The sequence below is a fragment of the Neophocaena asiaeorientalis genome, unplaced genomic scaffold (genome assembly GCF_003031525.2).
Source record: "Neophocaena asiaeorientalis asiaeorientalis breed wild unplaced genomic scaffold, Neophocaena_asiaeorientalis_V1.1 scaffold594, whole genome shotgun sequence".
Taxonomy (NCBI): domain Eukaryota; kingdom Metazoa; phylum Chordata; class Mammalia; order Artiodactyla; family Phocoenidae; genus Neophocaena; species Neophocaena asiaeorientalis.
The window spans coordinates 635,078-654,140 of NW_020175066.1; the positions used below are offsets into that span (position 1 = coordinate 635,078).

Consider the following 19,063-nt stretch of genomic DNA (forward strand, 5'->3'; position numbering starts at 1 on the left):
GAAAGTGCTCAGTGCTGACTGCTGGCTGAGATGGAGGCTAATGGGATCCCCTCCCCTTCCAGCTCACACTAGAGAAACAGACACTGTGGAAAACTGCCCTGGGACACCCCTTCTTTACAAATGTCTTCCTCTTTTTCCAACTTTATTAAGTTTGGGAATTGGTTATCTTTTTAAGTAGAAAAATACCCACGCCGTCAACTGCTAATTATCCGAGCCAGGTTCGGAGCCACATCCCCCTGTGGGGATGGATGTGGTAAGCCTTGGGCCCCAAGGATTGTGATTTATGTTTTTCGTTATTTTCCATTCTGTATCTTCGTTATGGGCCCCTCCCTCTCCCCCTCCCTGAAAAAACTCCCGTTTCCCAGCAGAGGCCAAGTTTTCATGACCCCCTCTAAGTGCAGTGGTTCCCTTTTGCAGCCCGTGTGGCCCCATCCTTCACCAACATGTCACCGCAATTAATTCATTCTGTGGCACTCCCGTCAGCAGGGGCCCTGTGAGTGATCATCTTCTCACACTCCCCGCCCTCCCTGCTGTGCCCTTGGAGTCGGCGAGTGGGGACGACCCGTCTCCGCCAGCGTCTCCACCGGCAGGGTCTCGGGCTCTGTTCTGAGGGCACAGTTCAGCGCGGGGAGGGCCCCGGGTGTGTCTGCATGCAGCTGGGAATCCACTGACTGCTCTTCCACCCCAGCAAGTGGAGCTGGCAGAAGAGCTGACCCCGCCCCTCTCTGCCCGCAGGTGTTTCAGGAACTGTGGAGGAGTAAGGGCAAGACCCCAGCACAGATCGTTGCAGAAAAGAAGCTTGAACTGATGCAGGATGCAGAGGCGCTGGAGCAGCTCTGCCGCTCCACGCTGGAGGCACATCCTCAAGTGGTACTTAGCCCCTCGGGGGAAGGGGGTCTTCACGCGCAGCGGCAGGTGGGCAGGGGGTCGCCGGCGGAGGCCCAGGGCCAGGGCCGCCTGAGGACTCAGCCAGGAGCCCCTCTGCTTCTCCCCCTTACAGCCCAGCGGTGCTTCCTCATAATGGTTGGCCCGGTTTCATCAATAATCCCCCAGTTATTTTTGTCAGTTTTAAGCTAGAATCAAGAGATGAAATTAGGTGACTATTGGAAAAATACAGCTTTTCCTAGAAGGAAAATCCCCCCCTGGAGCTTGATCTCATGGAGTTTCGGTTGAAGGGGGTGTTAGCAAGTTTCGACCTCCCGGGCCTGCGGCCCTCTCCCCAGGTTGCCGAGCTCTGCTTTGTAAGAGGACCTCTCTATCAGGAAGCAGCAGGCAGCACTGCACAGGGGCAGAGACAGGGAAACACTTCAGTTCCGTGCCTTTGAGAGCTGGGAAGAAAGGCAGAAGGGAAAATTATTTGTAAATTACGGAGAAAATCCTTGACAGGAACATAGCTGGAAATCAAGTCATTCTGTGTTCTGAGCGTAGAACACAATAGAAGAGCTAAAATGAGGCGCATCCCTCCCTCCCCAAGTCTAATCATACTGTCCAGAGAGAGTTTTCAGTGGGGAACAAAATTGCTTTCAGAATGATACCACCTGCCCATCAGCTTGCGGGGACACTAACAGCTCTGTAAAGAGCTCTCGATAAGGAAAATGAGCTTGTGCAGGGTCTCGGCAATCTCCATCTTCCAGCCTCATCTGGAGTGACTGATAAAGACACACTTTTAGTTTCAGACTCAGAATGCAGCACTGCACAGATACTCGCAGACACTGTTGCCAATCAGAAGCAGGAGGTCGGGCGGGTGGCCCTGACGCGGTGGCTGTTTGACAGGCACTCAGCGCCCCCTGCCCCGGCCCTTCCAGCCTGCCAGCCAGGCACTCCTCCACCCAGATGCTCGGGGAGCGTTGCCATCTCGTGGCTTTGTCTTCTAGCAAATGAGCTTCTTGGCAGGGAGTCGGGGGAGGAGAGCCCGCTGAGCCCCCAGAGGGTCAGGGGGCTTCACGATCCGGCACCCGGGTCCTGTGCACCGGCTCCTCAGCTGTGACACGTCACAGTCCTCACTCCCTTCGAATCAGGAGGCGGGGTAGCAGACACCTCCTTTTCCAGGAGCCCAGAAACCTCCTCCGAAGGTCACTGCCTCCCCTTTTTCCTTTTCTCACTCTATATCTAATACAGAAAAAAGAAACTGAATTTAAGTTTCCATAAACGTAAACTTGATGTAAGATTTTTAGGCGAGAGCCTCTGTTTTCTTCTCTAAAATAATTTGTCTTTAAAGGTCACGGATGTAAAGAAGGGAAACCCCAGGGCCATAAACAAACTGATCGGGTTGGTCCGAAGAGCGACTCTTGGCCGAGCAGATCCGACGGTGATAAAGGAGGTGCTGGAGAGGCAGCTGTCGTTGTGACGGGTTCGGGTCCCCCTGCCACGGCCGGGCTGGAGCCTGTGCGCTGACGTCCTAGGCCCCAGCCAGACGCCCCGCCCGACCTGCGCCTTGAGGTGCAACCTCCACGCAGACCAGGCCTGGCGCCGTTGCTTCATCGACATCACACGCTTCCGGGGGAGGTGCAGCAGCGGTGAGAAACAGCACGTCCTAGTGCGCGGTGACGCCGAGCTCAGTGCCACAGGCTGTTTCAGATACTGTCACCACCCTAGGAAAACGTTTCATTCCGCAGGTCCCTCAACAAATATTTTTAAGCACGTGTTAAGGGCCGGGCGTTGTTCCAGGTGCTGGGGATCAGCAATGATGAAGAGAGGCCGTGATCTGGATGCAGTATTTTGTTTGCGGCACTCTCATTAGTCTTAGTACCAGGAATGTATTCTCCCATCCACTGAGTAAAAGTGATGTTGCCCATTCAATGCCCAGGGATCCCAGAAGGCAGAGGTCTGAGAATAAATGATTTATTTATTTTTTTTGGTAAAAAAAGACAACAGAAGTTTTCAAATAAATTTAATGAATAAAATGTATACTGAAACATCACATAAAAAATTAACTAACACGTCGAAGATTGTGCAGTGGACAAACCCCCTCCCCCCCTCAGACCGAAAAGTTTTAAAAGGCGAAAAAAAGCTGTAACATTAAACTGATTTGTTTTGCCTGGAAAGAATAAGATGGTAAGCTAGTAAATCAAAATCTTGACCTTTAATGGTAAGTGTGGTACAGTTGACAGTAGTCCATGGAGGCTGCGTTGCCCTCACCCCTGTTCTCGTGGCAGTAATACTGTTTCTCTGTCGCACTGGGGCACCCCTTCGTTCACAGCACGCCTTTGTTACCTCTGACTCACAACACTGAAGACCAGTTTTGCAAGTGCTGTTTTTTAAAAGCACATGTCAAATAAACTGTGACATAAAAGAAAATCATTGGAGGCCCTGATTTTACACTGAATTCTCTCTTGTACTAAGAAGAGTACAAACATTTCCGTCATGAACGGTGCTCCAGTGGTAGCTGGGGACCCGGAGAAGAGTCACCAACTTAGCAGCTCATGGTTCCTGGTTGCAGATGATCGCCCAGGACTTCCCTAACTAGGAGTAAAGAGAGGACTGCCCCTCTTCCCAGCCAGAAAAGCAGGGACCAGTCATCTGGCTTATTTCAGACAAGCATGAAGAGGTAAGGTTTTTTAAAAAACTAACTTTTTAAAAAATGAGCGACTTAGAAGTGTTAAGAGAATACGGTACGTTATATCACCCAGGAAGCCGCGTCCCCTCACGCATGCTGTTGCAGTACTGAAAACTCCTGGGCCTGACAGTAAAACATTTTCATCAAACCTCTTTTCGAGAGAGAAAGGCAGAGCCAGTTCCCACCCCCCCACCCCGTGGCTCCTGAGTCTGGAATCTGGCGGGATCATGATTTTGTAAGAAATGATAAGATTCAGTTTTGTTTTACAAACTCCATTTTCACCAGAGGTCTGGCTTCTTGGTCATCAACCCTTACAGAAAGCACTGGACGATCTTTCCAGACCATTTTAAATCAAGGGCTTACTTAAGTGGGGTCTGGAAGGGGCGGGGACAGCCAGATGAAGGCCATTTACCAACAATATCACGTCATATGTAAACCATCTTATGGACTGATCATTTCAGGAGAAAAATGCCATTGCTGGGGTCAGGGGTAGAGGGAGGGCTAAATGGGTAAAGGGGGTCAACTATGTGGGGTGGCAGACAGAAACTCAGCCTTTGATGGTGAATACACTGTAGTGTATGGAGAAGTCAAAATATAATGTTATAAACCAGTTACCTCAACACACAAAAAAGCACTTGATCTTTACAATGCTAACTGTCATCCAGCTCTGACAATTGCTTGTTGTCTTGAAGGCCCACTTCTGAAATCCTAAAAATGAGATTGTGTTGTTGTAACTGCTCATAGAAAGAAAAAAACATATCAAAGCACAGCTCAGATATCTTACCTGGAACCTGACTAGATATTCAAAATATATGTTTATCTAACGCCCTAAGAAATTCACAAAGTATGGCTCTACTTGTAACTGGGCTTCAGTGAAATACAATTTTAAATACATTTTTGCAAGATTGTGAATTTAGTCTGGTTCTCTGTTTGCTATTCAGGGGGAAATCTCATTGAAATGTATGAGTTGGCACCACAGGTGAAGCCAGTGCCATCTGTCACTGGAGCCCGCACACCTGGAGGCTGGGAGGGCAACGTGCTGGAAGACTGGCTCCTCCGGGTGCCCTGTGGCTTGAGGAGGAGGTTGGTTGATCGGCTGGTTCTGGGGGGAGGGGAGGGGTGGCAGCCGCAGCACTCGGCATGCTACCTGGCACAGGATCCGTTTTTAGCAAAAGTTCATTAAGTTTATAAAGCATAATTAATGGACCACCTTTTGTGGGAGTCCCTCTGTATGAGGGGTGGGTGCTGCCATCCACTAGGCTTTTAAACTCTGGGTCTAGGAAGGAGCTTCTTGACTCTGTCCAGGCTTATGCATCAAGGTGAACTTCTGTTCCCATCTTCTAAGATGTAGACAACCCAGGGAAAAAAACTTGTCATTATTTATACCAGGTTAAGGGTGTTTTTAGCTGAGCTCCCTCCCTCCCTTCTTTTTGGTAATTATGGCTAATCTGGAAGAAGGCTATGAATTGTTTTCAAGTAAACACTCTCCTAGAGCTTTGCGTTGGTTGGTTAGTTCGATATATAGCTTACGGCCAGGACCCACAATCCATATTGTATTTTTCATGTCTGTTGAATTTAGCCACATCATTTCAAGGATTCCACATAGGACTATTTGAAAAAAACCACTAGATCTATATGAAAGGCCATGTTATTTTACCCACCACCAAAAGCAGCATGGAAATGGCTGCCACGCCTCTTCAGATTTTAGACAAACTGCATGTGTGGATTATTTGTGAACAGAGCGGACCCTCGATGGTGGGATGGAAAGCGCTGATTGAAATCCTCTCTTGTTGTCTCCCTTCGTCAGAAGTCTTAGCAAAAATCATTTAAGTAATATTGTCAACACCAAATAATCGCTTTTAAAATATCTGCAGGGCAAAATGGTACCTCGTTATAGGTGGGCCTTTTCTAGACCTGTCCCAGTAAAAAGTCAGCTGCTGCCCTAAGAAGCACAGACTTCTGCAGCCTCAGCTCCATGAAATGCATACCTTGTCAGGTTCGGAAAGCACACAGTAAATCTAAGGCTCCCCAAAGATGCCTGAAATATGTATGGAACGCATGCGGGCAGACCCTCCTGGCGACCTTGTTCCTTGTGTGGGTGACAGGAACAAAATTCACAATGATGACAGGGAGGGGCACGCCCAGCTAAAATCGGCCCCTGTCTTAGGATTCCAAGTGCAGAGGCCAAAGAACTTTGCCCCTGTCCCTCTGGTCCCTACAAAGCCTCAACGAAAATCTTTCACTGAAGCCCCCGTTTATCCAGTTAATGAGCTGCCAGGATGATCTGTCCTCCAAAACAAGTAATGGCCTAATAAACGCCTGAACATAGAGAGGATTTACTGAGGCAAAATTATCCCGAAAACAATTCTTAGTCTTTTGAGAGCTCTTTCTAAAGCGTTAGGTTTATGACGATCATTCAAAAAGGAAAAAAAAAGTCAACTCCATTTTCTTAAAATGTTTCCTCCGTGATGTGATTTAAGAAATGGAGTATAAACTGGTTTTGACAGTGTTCTGTGTTAAGCTGTTATCTGATGGAGAACGAGTGTTATGTGATTTACAGTCTGATGGCTGAAGCGAGAAGGGGCCGAGAATATCTTCTTAACGACTTAAAGCATTGTGGCCTCAGCTACAGAGGGCTGCTGTTCAGGAAGAGCTAATACCTCAAGGCTTGTTGGGACACAAGGTGAGCCACAAATTACCCCGGCCTGGCCAGTGACTTAAAGTAGCACATGCAGTAATAGCTGTCCCGCAATAAAGTGTTTCATAAAAATGGCCAAGGGTGCCAGCCATTTCAGTAAATACACGGCTGGTAGTTAGCAATTACATTGACCCATCCCTGCCTGAGAGCTGGGTGTGCACTGCAGACATTCACCGTCACACCGGTGACACGTCCCACCCCCGCCGGGGCCGCACTTCCCAAGGAGAGCAGCCCAGGCACACTGACCCACGTTCAGAACGGGCAGCCTACCCACAACCCCAAACCTCTGAACACAGCTGGAAACCCACCCACACTGACCCTGGCAACCAGGCTGATTCTGAGACATCAAAAACGACTTTCAACCCCGAGTACCATGGGCTGCCCAAAATGAACAGGTAACCTGAACAGTCACGTATCCTGTCTCTAGATTCTGCTCATAAGAGGGTGCTCTCCTGACAACACCCTGGAGCCAGGATGTCTTAATGGACTGAAAATCAACAACTGCATCAGACCTAAGTAAAAGCCACTTGATGAGGAAAAGGTACCCCTGAGGACCCGCGGAAGAAGTGAATGCGCCCTCCCTACACGTGACAGAGGCATCGATTCCAACCCCAGCTCGTCAAAGTATTTTACTAAGTCAAATGGGGACCATTTCACAATTCCTCTAAATACCAGGGAAGGAAAGGAAGTACCTACTAATAAAACCACATCTCTGATTGGTTACTCCAGCATTCCCATTTCATGTCTGGGAATCTGTAATTCACTCCATAAAACTGTATTTTAGGCTAAACTCGACCTGGAATCGCTTTAAAATTTTAAAAACAAACGTTTTTAAACATTTGGCCACTTCCAAAAATCAGTTTTAAGTATCCCAGTGCTCTCCTATATTTTGAAGCACAAAATCCACTCCACCTAGAACTTTACGTCAGACTCTGAGTTATGAATCAAGGTGAAGGATGTGATGCTCCAGGAACCCGTGACACCTCCACTGCCCGGGGCCACCAGGCTCGACACAGCGACGCCAAGCTCAGGGGCTGCACCAAAGCCCGTGTCCACTGAGTCCTGGGGGCCTGTCGCGTGCAAAGGCATCCACGCACTGGCACATTTTAAAGCATGCCAAGTATCGTTCAAAATCCTTCCCCAAACTCATCGCAAAAGAGATTTCTAAGGGTGTCACCTATTTATGACTAGAACATTCTATTTCATTACCGAGATATTTCCCATCAAGGAATTCCCATCGCCACCCCTGCTGTTCAGTATCTTCCTATCTGCCTAGATCAATGTTCATTCCTCCAAACCCCCCAGGATTTGTTCTTCTCCTATTTTAGCTTCCGGTTTCTGCTGTGTTCCCTCTCGCATGTCCACACCACCCCCAAACCATCCTTAACCTAACCCACCTGGCTGTTCCCCTCAACTGCATGGGTTCACCAGTTCCCTAGAATATATTTCCAGGCCCATTTTCTGACTTCATTTTGAGAAACGCTGGACTCAGTACTCTGGTGGAGGGCTGCAGTGGTTTCAGAAACCTGAACCAGCGTCCACCTCCAAATAGGTTGGGTTGTCATGTGGGTTTGCTACCAGCACCCCACCATGGGAGTTAGTTAATTTTCCTGCCTCTCACCCCACACCGGTCATCTCTGTCCTCCTTTAAAGCAAATCTACTTTTTTTTATAAGTACCTACTTAAAAAAATACTCTTTCCCAGATGATGCCTTCCACAAAGGGGACTGTGGTTTTCTATAATAGAGCAACATGGACTCAAGGAGAAGAATCGACACCATCACCAGATAATGGAGAGATGTGGAAATCAGACCAGAAAGCTGAAGAATACGGCTCTCAGACGTGACTTTAGCTTCCTATATACCTGGTGAGTCCAAACTGGAAGATACATACTTGTGCAAAGCAAAGTTGGAGGATAATACATTACAGCTGAAACTCATCTTCTGTTCCTCTCTCTCCATCTCTGAGCCACTGACTTTTCCAGTAGAGACACTTATGCAAGTGCAAGTGGATGTCGGGAAGCCAAGAGCAGGCCAGTCCGCTGGGCCTCGCACATTCTGGCTGCTGCACCGCAGCCGGGCAAACCATCTTTCAAGACAGACAAGTTTGAAGTCAGAAACGTACAGCGAATCACAATCTTTGGTTCCTTGCCTAGACTTGCAAGCACCGCGAAGCAGGACTCCTGAGAGCCACCCAGCCCCGGCCAGAGCTCCTGAGGCTTCATTCCAGGATTGGCTCACTCGCTTCAAAATCCCTGAAACACAAAAGGCATCCTCGGCTCTGCAGCGTCTCAGATGTGCGTCTCTCCTCCACGCCATTCCTATACTAGGGCCTGATTGATTAAAACCAAACCAGTGCTCCTGAGGCACCACCACCAGCCCTGTGACCACCCCCGGGGCTCAGCAAGATGCCCACAGAAAGAACAGAGACCCGGGGCTTCCAATTTCCTTCCAAACCGTGTGTGTGTGGGGGGGGGGGGGGGGACAGGTGAGGGTCACCCTGCTTACGTGCTTCTCACCTGCCCACAGTACAGGAGAGTGGAATCTAATATCCATGCATATCAGTCGTTTACTGTCTCGTTCTTTTTTAGCCCACAATTATTTTGTGTTTGCCCCTCTGTCTGCGGTAGGAAGACCATGGCTCTAAGTATAATTACACCTGGCAGAGCAGGCTGCAGAGCAGAGAAGCAGTAATACAGCACGGTGGGGCCTCCTGATGAACCCCATTACTCAGAAGGCAGCGTTTCTGTGTGGAGTGAGGCCCCAGCAGGCACTTGGCTTGGCGGGGCTCCCTGCGACCTGTTTGCCTTTACATCCTGGTTCCCTAAGTGGCTGTACAGTTCCTGTTTCTCCACAAAGTGCAACATATTAGAAAAAGCAAACAGATTTTAAAATAATAATTACCAAGGTTTGTACAGATTGTATTTAGTTTACTTTTATCCGTTCCCCCACACCATACCCCTCCAAAAAAACCCACTATGAGACAGTGTCACAGATGAACCAGTTTGTTTTTCATAAAACACTTAAAAAAATAATGATGGCTGTCTTCTTACATAAGCATATACCACGCTTTGTTCACACCAATCAAAGTCCTAAAAGCCAAAGTAACATTTTGCATAGGCATAGTTCATCTTGTGCAAATCTTACTAAAATAAGGCTATTTTCAGTGTTTAGGTAGTGATATACTGAGCAAAGAAAGCTCTCGAGCAACAAGAACGTTTCCCTGCATTCCAAATTCTCTCCAACTACATCTGACTTCCCAGGCAGAGAGCTGAGACCAGTGGATTTGCCTGCGCTGTAAGGCAACACGTGTTGGGCGGAATACAAGTCTTGGAAGTAAAATACAAAGGGACGGATGCTGTGTGCTTGTGTGATGGAGGCAAGAAGGGCTCCATCTTTATTCTTCTCTTAATAAGAAGACGGAAGCCACGACGCAGAAGGCCACAGGGGCAGGTGTGCGTTCTTACGTGCTGTTGAAGGGCCTTCTGAGGTGGACACCTCCAGAAATCACTGCCTCCCGGTGTTCGCTGGGTGTGATCTAAGCTGCAAGCTGAGTGACTCTGAGGGATGGGAGAATAAGGACCAAGAACTCTGAGGAGGAAAAACTGAGCCAAGACTTAGATTCTAGGGGGTACAAGGTGGGAAGATCCGGCTGGGGAGAGGAGGCACACAGAAAACCCCCCTCCCCACGTATCAAGTATCGTCAGGAAGTCTCAAAGTAGAGGTGTCTGTAAGCAGCTTTGCATTTAACGTTCAGTCACGCACTAAAACCTTAAAAAAACAAGAACCTCTATTTGAAAAGAAAAAGCTAACAGTAGCTGTCATCCGAGTCGCCCAGGATCTTGCAGCAGAGAATGGAGTGTTCCTGGGCCAAGGCAGCCAGCTCCTTCAGGAACTCGGGGAAGAGGGCGGCCGCCAGCATGGTGTCCCGCACGGGCGGGGGCAGGCTGGGGGGCACCCCGGCCACCTTGGCTCTGTTTGTCAGGAAGGGCTGAAGCACTCGTGGGGGGCCATCCAGAAAACTCCGGCCGCTCCCTGTCCTGGAGGCGTCCTGAACGGGATCTGAAACTAGAAGGAAGACAGCCATGGTGATCCTCCAGAGCCCTTTCCGCCCACCCCTTAAATGAAGTGTGTGTGTTGGGGGGTGTGGAGTGGAGTGTCTCGTGCGGGTTCAGCTCCTGCTCTGACTGGAGTCTCAAGACACGGCCCCCAGTCCCCACCTCACACCACTCTGAGACACACGGATCTGCCCAGATCAGCTCCAGCACTGGGCATGTGACATGAGAGTTTGATCCCAAATCCTGTAGGAGGGCCTTCATGTAGAAACTGTGGCAAGAATATAGGTTTATCAAGAACCCTCCCCGCCCAGGGCCTGGCGAGGGGGGAGAAGGAAAAAGGCACGTCCTGCGGCTGCGTCAACCAAGTGAGGACACAGGTCACTGCGACGTTTATTTAGGGGTGTCCAGGGGCTCCACCTGTTCTCCCGGCCTCCCAGGGTCGGGGTGACCGTCCGCCCTTTGCCAGCTGAGCCCTGACCACCCGGCAGAGCTGCAGGAGGCCACCTGGGTTACACACACCACACCCTGCCGTCCGCAGCCCAGGCTCCAGCCTCCTGGGCTCCCTGCTGACCCCCAGCCCCTTCTGGCCAGGACTTCCAGCCTTTGTGGAGAATAGAATGGAAGAAGGCTTTTAAAGGCTGGAAATAACGGAGAGGAAGCTGGGTGCTGATAGACCAGACTGGGAACTTCCTGCCACCGTGGGCAGCTCATGGCAGCAAGTGGCTTGGACCTTCCATTCAAGGAAGGTTTCCAGGAGTTTCGATTTCAGTTTCAAAAATGTAGGTCTAAGATGCTATGAACCAAACTTCAACATACCCAAGTGATTTGCATTTTCATATCAGGTCAGTTTTACCAATTAAAATGGTTCAACTTTCTCTACTATTTAATTCCTGAAGCTCTCCGGCCTTCACAGTGACAGGAATTATTTATGCCTTCTTCTGCCCCCAACTCAAACAGACTCATTACTCCTTATAAATCATCATATTCAAGCTCTTCATTATTTTGGCTGCTTTTTAGAATTCAGTCCCATTTTTCAACACTCTTCTCAGAGTGTCGCTTAACTGTGGTACTAAAAATTCTTGACATTTATAGTACTTTCCACATCTCACTACTATCGTCGTTAGTGTTAAAAAAAAAAAAACTTCCGCTTTACTGCTTCAAATATCCTTTTAGATTAAAGCTTATCACAGTTCATGCCGTAAAGAACTGGAGAAGTTGTTGAGAATCTGCTGCTACCTTTCAGCAGAAACTCACAATATGTCTTGACAACAGAGTGAGGACGAAAGTGTTGACCTCCCTGAGCACACTGCCACCCTTGGGGGACCACGCCTGAGTATCTCCACCCCAGCCCTCCAGCACTGCGGCACCCGGCTCTCCAAAGGGCCCAGCGAGGCTCACTGAGGAAGCTGGGCTGATGCCGCAGGGGATGGGACACTCCGGGCACCAGCCCCAGAGCCACACTGCTCGTGCTGGTTCCCCCACCTGGCATTCCCTTGCCCGTGTCTGCACACCTAAACCTCACCAGGCTTAGACTCTGCCACTTACTGGCTGAGTGACACCAGGCAAGTTGCTTTACCTCTCTGTACTTAATGTCCTCATCTGTCAAAATCTCACGGCTGTAAGGATTAAGTGAGTCAATAGGTATGATGTACACAAGGACCTCTTGGTAAGTGTCAGCCATCACACCACCGTCAATTCAGCCGTCACTGACTTTACAGACCACTCCCATTTCCTGCCCTGGAAGTGATCCCCTGCTCTAGCCTCCCACTCATTTTATTTACCAACTGGGGCTTGCAGTGCCCTTCAGACTTGCGTCGCTGTTTATGCTCTTTCTCCTCTACCAGACTTCCAGGTTTCTGAGAGCTGAGCCCCTAAACGACGTGTCCCTCATGGCCCCTAACACGCTTCCTCATCCACAGAAGAAGCTAATAAACATCATTTGCTGAGTGAACGAGGGAAGGGACCGACCAACGTCAGGTCCTCCCTATACCTGATCTTACTGGAGCTGGTTCATTTCCTCATCTCCCATCTTCCTCTTTCAAATTCACTCCTCTTTTCCCCCAGAAGGGCTTTTGTGGATCATTTATCCAGCTTGATCCATGAATTTAAAAAGCGTCATCGCTTAGGCTCATTTACCTAGCTTGAATCTAAGAATCAACACTGTCTTCGCTAATGAAGGCAGGCGGGCGCCCAGGGAGGGAGACGGAGGGCCAGCAGGGAAGTCCTGGTGGTGGTTCTGTCCCATCAGCGTGGGACTGGCCCTTCCGTGAGTCAGACTCAACTCAAAAACAAGGAGACCCGAGTTATGGTCCCTGCCTGGCAACTAGCTAATCATATAACGTCTCAGTTTCCTTTTCCACAAGATGGAGATAATACCTACCTGGTCCCCTTCTAGAATTAGAGATCAGTGAAAGGACTCTGAATACAGCTAAATACTAGAAAATACCACCTCTGTAGTTTGAGGGGAAAATGAAAAGACTGGCAAGTAGCTGAGCCTCAGAGACCAATAGTCAAGAGTGACAATGTGACAGGAGCACAGGAAGTCCACCCGGACTTCTTCTTTTGGAAGCGTTAGGCTGGTCTCACCAGGGCCTGCGTGACGGAGCAGCTCGGGCTGCGGGCGTCCATCGTAAAAGGGCCCAGGGCACGGCTGCAGCGCCCGGTGCAGAGGCAGGGAGGAGGGAAGTATAAGTAAACGTCAGAACCGGGAGTGGTTTCCTGAAATGTTGCCCTGGGTCTGAAAAGCCACAACAAAGGGTTTTCAAGATACTACTGGGAAGACTTGAGAAGTTAGGAGAGAAATCCGTTACCCCTCATCTCCCTGTCAGCGGCATCAGAGAAGGCGCACAGCACACGGACATGGACACCCCAGTACGTGGGGCCTCTTACAGGACTCTAATCACTCATTGCTCTGTGTCCCGGTGAGAATAGGGCTCCCAGATTCATCTCATTTATAGGCAATCACATCACACGCAAGGCTTCAGCTTTGTACAACGGGACGGAGACCTTTGTCATTCTGTGAGTTGAGAGATTTTTGAAGTTGAGGGCAGGGTGTCACTTTGCTAACCTGAACGAAGTTAGGAGGTTAATCTGAAAAATTCCATCAAACAGAAGTCCTCGATCCTGAGAGTAGCTTTCTACAAGTCAATGTCCCCTGAGAGTCACAGACCTTGGAAATCATCCCCCACAGCTGCCTAACTGACCACCTTACGCAGTGGGAACAAGACCCCCCTGGGCACATATCTGGCAGCCGCCACCATCAGTGTGAGGCCACGACAGAGCACAAGGCATGCTCACCTGGATCGTGCAGGTCAAGGAGGCCGGTCAGGGTGTGTAGGCACCCGAGCTTAGTGATCCTGGCTGACCACCCGGGCCTCTAACTTCATCTTCCTTCTATGAAAATGAAGCTAACAGCACCTTTCTTGCCCATTGCACAGTGCTGTTTGAAAAGTAAAACTGTCGGGGAAAGCACTTTACAAAGTGCAAGATACAAGTGAAGACCAAGCCCAGAGTGCAGTGTGGGGAGACGCAAGTCACCTTCTGTCTGGAAGACTGCAAGAACTGCCATAATCCCTTGCAGCTCTTCCCATCAAGAGGCGGGGGTCTGCTCCACTCCTGCACCTGGGCTGACCAGTGGTTTGGCCAACAGAATACAGCAGAATCGACCCAGTGGAGTCCTGAGCTGGCGCCTCAAGAGACTGCATGTGCTCAGGCTCTCACTCTTGCAACCCTACAGCCATGAAGCTGCCAAGCCAGGGCTAACCTGCTGGATGACGAGAAACGCGGACCCCATCACCACGGCCAGCAGCCACCCCTGTGAGCCGGGCCATCCCAGATGCTCAGCCGCCCACTGACGTCAGCCCCCGAGCGAGTCCCGCCAGCATCAGCCATGCCCGCCTGGGCCAGCAGATCCCCCAGGCAACCACACAGACTCAAGAGCACACATGATGGCTTTGTCTTGAGCCCCTGAGCTTTTGTGGTCGTCTGTTAACACGCAAAAGCTAGCTGAGGCACTGTCTCTCGCAGGGTGAGTCACACGGCGTGCCCCCTGCTCAGAAGGGACAAGCCAACAGGCCGACTGTCCACGGGGCTAGGAGAGGCCACGTGGGGCCCGCAGGCCACCTTCCCACAGACGTGGGCGCTCCTCCCCTCCAGAGATGGCCTGCCTGCTCTCATCCAGGGCCAAGGCTAGAAGCTGCCCCTCATTTCACCAGTGACACAGGGCCCCCCTTTCTTTCAAAGTGTGCCTTGCGGTGTCCTAATGCCCTTCACACCCCGAGTCCTACAGCCAGAAAGGACTCGAGAGATGGAAGACAAACCCTTCACTTAAGAGTCGAGGAGAGACTTCCCTGGTGGTACAGTGGTTAAGAATCCGCCTGCCAATGCAGGGGACACGGGTTCGAGCCCTGGTCCAGGAAGATCCCACATGCCACGGAGCAACTAAGCCTGTGCACCACAACTACTGAGCTCGCGGGCCACAGTTACTGAAGCCCACGCACCTAGAGCCCGTGCTCTGCGACAAGAGAAGCCACCGAATGAGAAGCCCGCACACCACAACGAAGGGTAGCCCCCGCTCGATGCAACTAGGGAAAGTCCGCACACAGCAGTGAAGACCCAATGCAGCCAAAAATAAATAAATAAAATTTAAAAAAAAAAAGGGCTTCCCGGGTGGCGCAGTGGTTGAGAGTCTGCCTGCCGATGCAGGGGACGCGGGTTCGTGCCCTGGTGCGGGAAGATCCCACGTGCCGCGGAGCGGCTGGGCCCGTGAGCCATGGCCGCTGACCCTGTGCGTCCAGAGCCTGTGCTCCGCAACGGGAGAGGCCACAACAGTGAGAGGCCCGCGTACCGCAAAAAAAAAAAAAAAAGTCAAGGAGCACGAAGCCCAGTGAGGCCAAGTGACCGAGATCAAACAGCTACACAGAGGCAAGGTCATGCCTTCACAGGGCTGGGGTTTTTTCAGCTTCCCTCAAAGGTTTAACACTGCCCCAAGTTACACTTGTGCCTCTCACTCCAAATCGTGTTTCCGATCACATGCTTTAGCCCCGGACCAAGAGCCCTGCTCTCTCCACTGTTCACCTACCACAAAGCAGCCTGGCTTGTCCAGGGGAGGTGAGCGAAAGCCAGCGCAACGTGGGCCGTTCCCTGGCCTGCCCTCTCACCAAGGCTGAGGCCACAGCTCAGGAGACAGCTGGCGTCAAACCTGCGCTAGCAGAGCCCACCCGAGGCCAGGCAGCCCCGTCCCCAGGCCTGGCTGCCGGCAGGGTCCTCAGGCTCCGGTCGGCGGCCGCCCCCCGCCCCCCGCCCACTTGGCCAGGCCTCCTGAGCCGATGGAAGGCGCTCTCAGGAGGGCTAAGGGGTGCATAAACTTTACTGCTCTTTACTGCTCCAAGCGAGTGGTTTTTACCTTCCAGAGCCTAAAGCACATTCATTTGGGGCCCGAGAGTATCTGGAAACATAATAAAGAGAACGGATGCCCTCCTTAGGGTAGGACCGGCCAAAAAACGGCTCCGGGTGTGCACATAACGCTCCCTTCTGGCCCACACAAGCTAAGTTATTTATTCTAGCGGCAGTCCCCACATCACTCCTGCCCTGCACTACCCGGTTAGGAAAGCAAATGCCCCGCGAGACCCTCCAAACTGGGACCGGGCCGGGTGCGGCAGGGTAGACTTTCCTTTGGGTTTAAGGACGCTCAGGGGAGGCTCTTCCCTGCTGCTTAAAAATGGAAATCTATTTAGATGCTTTTAGGGTCCAGGAGCTGAGGCAGCACCTGTGATTCCAAGTCGGGAAGCTGCGGAAAGGGAAGAGCGGCTGACCTTTGGTGGGTGCCTCAGGGCTCGGGTCGGACAGGTCCACGCGGAAGAGCAGGTACTGCTGGGCTTGGATGAGGAGGCCCGGGAAGTCTCTCTCCCCAGAGGCGAACTGCTCAATCTTGTTCTTCACAGATGCGAGGACCTGTCAAAAGCAGCACTAATGACGCTACCGCCTCAGCACAGACTTCCACCCTGCATCAGGACATCTGTCAGGCAGAGGCCCCGCCGCAGGGTTTTAACCGCCTGGGTGTTCTGGGGAGGGCCCTCTCGAAACGTCAAGCCAAACGAAGCTTCTAAAGCTTCGCAGTTTGTCTAGACGAATCAACACAACCAGCATAACAGGTAACAGAAGGGGCAGGAGAGCAAATGAATGAGAACGGGGCGGGGCGGGGCGGTACCTGGTAGAGGGAGCGCACGCTGGGCTGGAAGACCATGTTGGTGTTGAGCAGGAAGGAGCGCAAGAGGGGCTGCGGGTAGCTGGCCAGCTGCGTGATGATGCCGATGAGCAGCAAATTCACGTGCAGCGAGTTCTCCAGCATGTTCTCCAGCTTGGACAGGACCACGCTGATGAACGGGCCTGTGGAAGGACACGAGGCTTCAGGGCCGGCTGGGGACACGGGCCATCTGTCCCGAAAACCGAGGAGCCGCCGGGGCCACCGGGTGCAAACCGAATTCAGACAAGTGCAGCCGACGCGGCCAGGTCGCCTCCTGCCTCAAAACCAAACCACAAGACACACCACCGCCACGAAAAGAAAACAGAAACACGGGCGTGGTAGCTAGTATTTTGACTCCCAGAGCAGTTTTAATACTTTGAAAATTATCACAGACCTTTAAAAAAACCAGATGACCAATAATTTAATTTTTAAAATCAAAATATACTTTTCATACTATTTCTGTATCTCCTGGGGCTGTCAGTGCTCAAAAACATGGCATTTATCATCCCATGATGCTGCGTGCTGGAGGGCGTCCTGCAAACATTAGAGGCCATTAAAAGTTTTAGGGCTTCCCTGGTGGCGCAGTGGTTGAGAGTCCGCCTGCCGATGCAGGGGACACGGGTTCGTGCCCCGGTCCGGGAAGATCCCACATGCCGCGGAGCGGCTGGGCCCGTGAGCCATGGCCGCTGAGCCTGCGCGTCCGGAGCCTGTGCTCTGCAACGGGAGAGGCCACAACAGTGAGAGGCCCGTGTACCGCAAAAAAAAAAAAAAAAAAAGTTTTAGTAACAAAAAAATCTTCGTGTCGTTAAAGAATAGCAAACACATATAACTATGTTTACCAAACAGCAGCACTGTGAACGGGGGACTGTCTGTCCCCCAAAAGCACCTGAGAAAGACTCTGTCTTGTCAGTGTCACAATGTGGAAGAACCAGAAGAGAAGATCAGAGGTAAAGGTGGGCATGGCTGTAATTTTAGAGCCATGCTTTAATTTTCAGGGGGAAGTGGGGATGAGAGGGAGAGAAGGGACTCAGTTTGGAGAGCTGGAGTTTGGTGTGTCCTAGGTTCCTTAAACAAGAAAATCCCTATCACTATAAAAGCAGTTTGTAAAACAACAATAGGCAAAAAGAAGCTGTGACTAATCTGGGTCACTAGAAAAATAATATGCTTTCTGTTTGTGTTCACTGAAGACAGGGAAAATCCAGGCAATAAATCTGGCATTACTAAAACTACTTGAAGATGTTTTCCATTTTCACCGTAACAGTGGTCCATTAAACAAAATCAATGAGAACTTTCTATTTCCCCCAGTGGAGCTATTGATGATGTCACTAAACCATGGCATATTTATGACAAAAGCACATAACCCTTGATAAATAAGCATGTCTTATGAAGATTTCACCAACATTAATATGAGTTTAACGAAAACATACTTCATCACAAGATGCTTCATTCAGATGCCTTGGTTAGCGGAAGAGTTAAACCCTTTTTGTAAGAAAGCAGAAGCTGTCTGTGAGAAATGGGAACAGCAAACCACACCTGCAAGTAACAGGATAATGGCAATATTCCCGGTGCCACAAGCACAGAGGATGTCTTCTTAGGGGCCTGGGAACTCAGAAGAGACACTTTCCCTATGTGTGCTGAGATTAGCCCCAACTTCCCCATCGTTAGGGGTCGGGGGCAGAGCTCCTGAGTCACTTTCCATGACACAGGAGGTCAATGAATTCTTTGAATAGAGAGCCCTTGCTTACAAAACTGGGAGAGTTTGCCAAACACATTCAGAAACTCTGGACTGGAACCCCATTTTGAAAGCAACTTGATGGGGTTCCATCAAGAACCTCGAAAATGTCACCGGTAGCCCTTCTTAATTCTAGTCTTCCAGGCAGACAGGGGAAGGCTGCTGCTATCCTCACTCCTCCACCCCAGACCCGGGCTTTCCCCGCAGTCCCTGGGGCTCAGCATCTATTCCCTTCCAGAGGAGTAGAGACAGGTGAATCAGGTGATACTTGGGTGGAAAGAGTCTCCTATAAAACCTGTCTCCTTAGTGGAGCCCTCAGCTTCTCTGCCATAGGCCCAGACTAGAGCTGGCCTCACCTGGCCATCCTACAAAAACGAAAGCTGCACGGTGCAGCGGCAGGGGAGAAAGTCTACGGTCCATCACTACTGAGAGGGAGAAAAAAACCCAGCCTGCCCCTGCGCCCTGTGAGAGTCAGGGTCATCGCTGTCTCGCTTGAACGACAGAATATTAGGTCAAGGTCAGCAGATTGTCATTATAATCCACTAAAAACATTAATTACAGCTTCTTAGGCGTGTGCAGTAAGAAACATATATTAAACACTTTCAAGTTCCTGTTTTATTCTTAGTTGCTTTCTAGCACTTAAAAAAACCTCCTTAGCAAAATGCAGTTGCTAGGGGAAACGCAAGCCGCTGAAAACGAGAAAAGTCAGCTACAATTCAGAAGGCTACAGGTGTGGGGGGGGGATGCCGGGTGTATTTTTTCCCCTTTTCATCCAGG

At 50.5% G+C, this 19,063-nt stretch overlaps 2 protein-coding genes across 3 annotated transcripts in view; one reads left to right on the forward strand and one right to left on the reverse strand.

Moving 5' to 3' along the window:
- Positions 1 to 4,468, forward strand: part of GATB (glutamyl-tRNA amidotransferase subunit B) — a 74,962-nt gene extending 70,494 nt beyond the window's left edge. Inside the window, exons 12-13 of the mRNA XM_024764057.1 lie at positions 736 to 870; positions 2,219 to 4,468. Coding sequence (XP_024619825.1) covers positions 736 to 870; positions 2,219 to 2,347 — 264 coding nt within the window. The 3' untranslated portion in view covers positions 2,348 to 4,468. The remainder of the gene's footprint in view (positions 1 to 735; positions 871 to 2,218) is intronic.
- Positions 4,469 to 8,846: 4,378 nt separating this feature from the next.
- The window catches only part of FHIP1A (FHF complex subunit HOOK interacting protein 1A), a 263,508-nt gene continuing 253,291 nt past the window's right edge, over positions 8,847 to 19,063 (reverse strand). The window contains exons 11-13 of one of the 2 annotated variants that reach the window (XM_024764045.1): positions 16,519 to 16,697; positions 16,124 to 16,262; positions 8,847 to 10,320 (exon numbers count right to left, since the gene is read on the reverse strand). In XM_024764045.1, coding sequence (XP_024619813.1) covers positions 10,061 to 10,320; positions 16,124 to 16,262; positions 16,519 to 16,697 — 578 coding nt within the window. In that variant the 3' untranslated portion in view covers positions 8,847 to 10,060. Of the gene's footprint in view, positions 10,321 to 16,077; positions 16,263 to 16,518; positions 16,698 to 19,063 lie in introns of both variants that reach the window. The other variant, XM_024764044.1, reaches the window with a different exon arrangement.